We start from the raw sequence: 5,734 nt of genomic DNA, 5'->3' as shown, positions 1-5,734 counted from the left end.
AAAATTCTGGACAATAAAATAATTATTCTTTCAACCACACATTTTTGTTCGTTTTTATTTTGTTTTCTTTAATTTTTTAACAATAATAATTAAAAAAAAAAAATTTGGAGGTTTCCCCCCCCCCCCCAATGTTGCAGATAGTTTGGAGCTTAACTTCAAAATGTGTTCCAGTTAGTTTATCCTAGTTGCACCATAAATCGTCCATCACATTATGAGTACGTCATCATACTGTTTTTTTTTAATTATTATTGTTAAAAAATTAAAGAAAACAAAATAAAAACGAACAAAAATGTTTGGTTGAAAGAATAATTATTTTATTGTCCAGAATTTTTCACAAAACACATTTAAAAACTCTGCAGAATGTGCCTCGAGTTGTGCCGTGACAGAAAAGCTGAACCATGTCTGCGTTGTGTGTCTGTTTGCCATCTCCGGGGAGCACAACAGGATGTCTGATTGTCATTTCCCAATGTGAAGAATGTACGACAGACTCTCCAGATAACATAATTGAGTCTAACTTCACCAGACTCAATTAAAAACAAAGGGAACAATAGTGTGTTCATGCTGTTTCAGAGGTGCTGCAGGAGGATGGTGGACCAGCACGTCAAATGTCACGACTGCGGCTCCAGACGGGGAAGGACAGGGAGGATGAGGTTCCCGAATGAGGAGTCCTGAGTGATGAAGAAGCCTGAAGAATGCGCGTGAGCATGCTGCGAAGAAAACAAACAAACAAAAAGAATAATAATAATAATAATTTAAAAAAAAAAAAGCTTTAAGACTGAATCCATCAGGCTGCAGTTTTGGTTCGGTTTGGTTCCTCACCTGTAATGCAGCTCTCTGCTGAGCAGCGATGTGCTGCAGCTCTGCGCTGTCTCTGAACTCCTTCATGTTTGGTCTGGACAGTGGGATGCTACGGGATGAGAGGATGACCGCAGCAAAAACATTTACAACGTTCACATGGCAGCTCTCTCTCGTTAATCTTTGCTCCAAAAAGTCTCAAGTTGGAAACATTTAAGAAGTGTCAGTTTTAAGATTAGGCTTTAATTTTGTTAGTAACTGTTAGTAATGTGGAAAAGGTGTGAGTACTTTGTCACTGTTAAAACGTAGACGTTTTTTCAAAGGATTAGATCTCTACCTGGCTCCTGGAACGTTCATGGACTGATTCTCCCTGAGTCGCCTCTTCTCCTTCTCCAGCTCAGCCAGGATTGCTACCCGTGCTTTACTTGGGATGGCTGAATGACAGAAACCGGACCAGATAGACACAAACACAGAATGAAAACTTATGAAATATCAGGCAAGAATAAGTGAAAACAGAAGGGATGCATTGCAAAACAAGCTAAGCAAAGTTCTAATTTTGGGTAACCTGACATCAAAAATATAAAATCTCCTCTATAGGAAAGATTGTGATGCGATTTGTCAAGTCGACTACTTTACTGTAAGTTCTGTGCTTATATGAAAAAGGAAGTTTCACAGATCATCCAGATAAGGCTTAAAAGAAAAAATAAAATATGCCCACAGTACTTCATTCAGAGAAATAACCCTTCACATTCACAAAGAGAACAAAGAGGTGATGGTTGTATAAAATATTCCGCTTCTACAAAAAGAAAGAAAACATAGTTTATAATTATTTTGCAATTAAAGTTATATATTATGGGTCATCAACATTTTATTATTAAATAGCTTCACCACCAAAATAATGAATAATAATTCAACAATACATGAATCCTCTTAATAATAACAACTTACACATTTATTTAATTAATAAATTCAAAAAGTTTATACAATTCAGAATGGAAGTTGTAAACAGAGTTCATTACATTGGAGACCTTTTTAAATATCCTAGTCTGAGGTTAAAGGGGGCCGGAAAGCAGGAAGATTTCACCACCAGGTCTCTAAAGGTTATAGCTCCGCCCCTGCAGTAAACAGAAACTTTAAATAGCTAAAAGCGGTTTTAAAGCATTACCTTGTCCCGGTGGATTAGCAGCCATGTACTTGAAAGGCAGGAACCAAAAGTTTGGAATGAGCAGCGACTAGAAATAATAGAAATGATTTTAAATTTGTTTGACGTTCGTTTCTTTTGCCCTCCAGCCTGCTAATGTTGCAACACGAAGGAACGTTAAATGTGGCCTGCTTTTTAACAGCAAAGATACACAAAAGTCGAACGAATGAAAAATTCCGCTATATTTGTTTAGTAACACCTGTAACAGTAAAGCTGGGTGTTTAAAATAACCACAAAGCTGTGGTTGTGAAATGTTTGGAGATGAGTCGAATTTTACTTCTGTGTTTTACCCGGTTTGTAGTTTAGATGGAGGCAAAAAAATAGGAGGTCTCACTTTGATTATATTTCGGGTATTTAGAAAGTTAGCGTAACTGGTGTGGATTAGCTTGGAGGAAGCATGCCTATATGACATACGTAAATTTAATCCCTTTAAAATAAATAAATAAATAAATTTTAAAAAAAGTTAGAAAACAATAAATGTTCAAATTGTGATATATTGTTTAGAATTTATGGACTTTTGATTCCCGCTTGGTTATTAAAATACTTAATGCTTTCAAACGTGAACTACGCTGTTTTAATGAAATCAAAATGATCTTTTTATGTTGTAAAACACTTTGAACTGCCTGTTGCTGAAATGTGCTATACAAATAAACTAGATTGAATGATTTTACACTGACAGATTATATGAAATTCTCTGTGACTTCCAAGAGCCATCAGTGTGTGAAAATAATAAACCTAAAATTTAAATTTCTTCCTAGTGAAATGTGACATTGTATGTTTTGAAATGAATGTAAAATGCCAGGAACATATTAAATTGTGGAGGAAACATGGGCTCAACACCGCATGGCTTTCTGAGGTCAATATTTTTAACCATAATTTAGCTAAAAACTCCAACTATAAAGTTACAATTGCTTCAAATCTCGCTAATTCTGGCTAGCCATTAGCATTAGTTCAAGGCGGTTTATGGCTAATTTGCTAGTAAAATAGCATCTATTTCAACGATCAGTTTACTCCTCTTCTTAATAGACGATCTTTGGATTGTCAGCCGTTGACGTGTTTACAACCGGGGTCTTTTAGATGAACATCCGGAGCTGGGCAGTGTGGGTCAGCTGACTGTTGTAATCAACTAGCGGCTGTTGTTAACATCTCATCTGAAGAGGAGCGTTAGGTAGAAAAACCATCTCCTCTGTCTGCCCAAACGCACGGAGCCGCTCGCCAGCCGCTAAGCCCGACAACCGGCCACGTCTTCCCGCCCTCAGCAGGGATGAGTGTCGGCGCTCCGAGAGGCCTGGCCAGCTCGGGGCAGAAGCTCATCACGGAGATCCTCCACCCGCTGTCCGCCGCCGAGGAGCCCCTGTCCCCGGGGCCAGATGTCACCATCAGCGCAGAGAAAGATAAGGTGAGGGTGGGCTAGGAGCTAGCTGTGAGCTTATCGGAAAACACGGAAAGAAAAGAGAAGTGTACACCAAACTTAACTCTGTGGAGCGAACATATGGAAATTCTAACTTGTATGCTTCCAACATCGTAAGTAGGTTGGAGCTTGATTTTTAGAGATTAAACTCAAGATTGGCTTTTGAACTGAATCAAATCTCGTAAATCAAAACCAAAATAACTTTTTTTTTTTAAGCTCATGCAGCTCACAGTGCAACACCCGGTACACATTTTGTCAAGTTGAAACTAAAATCTGTAATGATTTTCTGTGACGGATCAACACAATGTCGTGCATTATTGAGACCACAAGGTTTTTTTTTCCAATAATCTGTGCCCACTTTTCTTTCTAAAATAGCTCAAGCTTAGACAGAGAGAATGTCTACACGTCAATATCAAGCCTTATCAAATTCTTAATTGGATTAAAGTCTGGGCTTTGACTAGCTCAATGTGACATATGCATATTTAAGATTGTTGTCCTGCTTGGAGGTTGAAACTCTGTTCCTGCTTTTGCAGCTCTGAACATTTTGCAGATTTCCCCAAAACATGATGCTGCCACTATGTTCCAAAGGGTGTGACTTTTACAGCTCTGTTGTGTTTATATTGACAATAAATTGCACACAGGGTGAACTCTACATGCTCACTCTGTTTTCATGACAGCTGTTGTCTTAATTTTCAGATTACTGTCTGTTAGAAAATCCACAGATCAAGAACGCCAACAGAAAGATTTGTGTATTCTTGTATTTTCACCTCTTACATATTTGTTGCTTGACACTGACTCAACTTCATCCGTTTTCAGCCTAGAAAGCACAAACTCGGCAACACACAATGCATAAGCGGGGTAGAGGATAAATGGCCTCCTTGACAACCTCTGAGGGCTGTGTCAACATAGATGGAGCATGCAAGCAGGTCACAGAGCTTTTTTTTTTTTTTTTTTTTTACTCATCTTGGAGCTGCGACTGTAGCACCCGTCTCAAATCAGCGGTTAATCATTGCCAGTAAGGGCACCCGAAATTTGCTCGTCATGGTTACTTGCTCTGAGTGTTGTTGCTGCTCTCGTCCGTCTGCTCTCTCTTCCTGTTAAATGCAGGACAGTGAGGTCCCTGTAGTCGACTTAACTGGAGAAATACAACAGAGGAGACGGTTAAAGCAGGGTTGGGTTATAAAACAATATTTAAAGCTTTAAACATCACATGGACCACAGTTCAGTCCACCATCTTAACAACGGAAAAAGCCTGACACAACTACATACCTGTCCATCAGCAGCTAAGGACCAGAATGACACTTGAAGTATAATATTTTTTATTTAAATATTTCTTGTCATTATATTGAAAATTCTTTTCTTTAAATATCATTTCCCAATTTTCTTTTTGCATAAATTTTTATTTTTTAAACCTAAACATAGTTAAGTCGTAGTTCTACATTTGATACGTCTCCGACATTATACTTTTTTCTTTTTTTTCAAAAAGTAATGTAACATTCGTGGCTCTAAACAGGTTTTATGTAGCTGAGCTGAGGATAAGAATGTTTGTTTGGGTTGTAAAACTTGCAGACCGCTGCCCCAAACAAAGATGGCGGTGGCAGCATCGTAGTTTGGGATGCTCCTCTTCAATACAAGGTGAAGAAACTGTCGCGGTGCTCCAAAAGATGCCCCTGAATAATCTTAAATATTGAGCCAATGAAATGTGTTACCTCAAAGTATATTTATATTCAGGTCCAGACCTGAATCTCTTATCAATTTGATCATCTGTAGTAAGATGAGAAAATTGATTTTTATGGCTTTTAACCAATCTAAAACCTGGTAGAGACAAACCCCCAAAGACCTGTAATTGCACGAGGAAGTGGTTGTTGGAGGTGGCAAATTACAAGCTACAATAGCTTGTTATGTTGCAAGCTATTGTAATATAACACAGGAAATGATTTGTACTTTGAGTAACTTCTTCTCTTTCTGGACCCAACAGAGAAGTGTCAGTTGCTTAATAGTAAAAAAAAAAAAAAAAAAAGCAAACAGAAAAAAGCAGTCCCACAGTTTCACAGTTTTATTTCCAGCATTCGCTGTTTGCAGCTTTGCTTGCCTGGTTGTTCATTCACAGTAATGTCCTGATGCAGTGTAATTATCTGAGCTGTGATTACCAGAGCAGGTCAGCAGTCCAGAGGTAGATTTCCTGTGTCAGCAGCCTGTTGATGTGTGTTTTCTGTCTGCCAGCGGTGGATGTAATGTGTTTGTGTGTGCATGTGAAGTGGACTGAGGAAAGGAAGACAGAAGGGCAGCTCTCCTCTCCTCTCCTCTCCTCTCCTCTCCTCTCCTCT

General features: G+C 38.6%; 2 protein-coding genes across 4 annotated transcripts in view; one reads left to right on the top strand and one right to left on the bottom strand.

Moving 5' to 3' along the window:
- Nucleotides 1-292: 292 nt before the first annotated feature.
- On the bottom strand, nucleotides 293-2,327 carry LOC103145726 (SOSS complex subunit C). 2 transcript variants are annotated; one of them, XM_007563289.2, is made up of 4 exons: nucleotides 1,961-2,327; nucleotides 1,133-1,229; nucleotides 820-892; nucleotides 293-707 (listed from the first exon to the last, which is right to left on the bottom strand). In XM_007563289.2, the coding sequence occupies exons 1-4, from the start codon at nucleotides 1,983-1,985 to the stop codon at nucleotides 609-611; spliced, it is 294 nt and encodes a 97-aa protein (XP_007563351.1). In that variant the 5' UTR covers nucleotides 1,986-2,327; the 3' UTR covers nucleotides 293-608. The 2 variants fall into 2 exon arrangements, with proteins under 2 accessions (XP_007563351.1, XP_007563350.1); XM_007563288.2 differs by having other exon boundaries at nucleotides 820-907; nucleotides 1,961-2,323.
- A 713-nt stretch (nucleotides 2,328-3,040) lies between these two features.
- Nucleotides 3,041-5,734, top strand: part of snx30 (sorting nexin family member 30) — a 22,454-nt gene continuing 19,760 nt past the window's right edge. Inside the window, exon 1 of one of the 2 annotated variants that reach the window (XM_016677042.1) lies at nucleotides 3,041-3,395. In XM_016677042.1, the coding sequence (XP_016532528.1) occupies nucleotides 3,261-3,395 (135 nt within the window). In that variant the 5' untranslated portion in view covers nucleotides 3,041-3,260. The remainder of the gene's footprint in view (nucleotides 3,396-5,734) is intronic. The other variant, XM_007563284.2, reaches the window with a different exon arrangement.

The sequence above is a fragment of the Poecilia formosa genome, unplaced genomic scaffold, assembly GCF_000485575.1.
Source record: "Poecilia formosa unplaced genomic scaffold, Poecilia_formosa-5.1.2 Scaffold146, whole genome shotgun sequence".
NCBI lineage: Eukaryota > Metazoa > Chordata > Actinopteri > Cyprinodontiformes > Poeciliidae > Poecilia > Poecilia formosa.
Note: the sequence above shows the minus strand (reverse complement) of the source record. Positions and strands in the feature narration are given on the sequence as shown.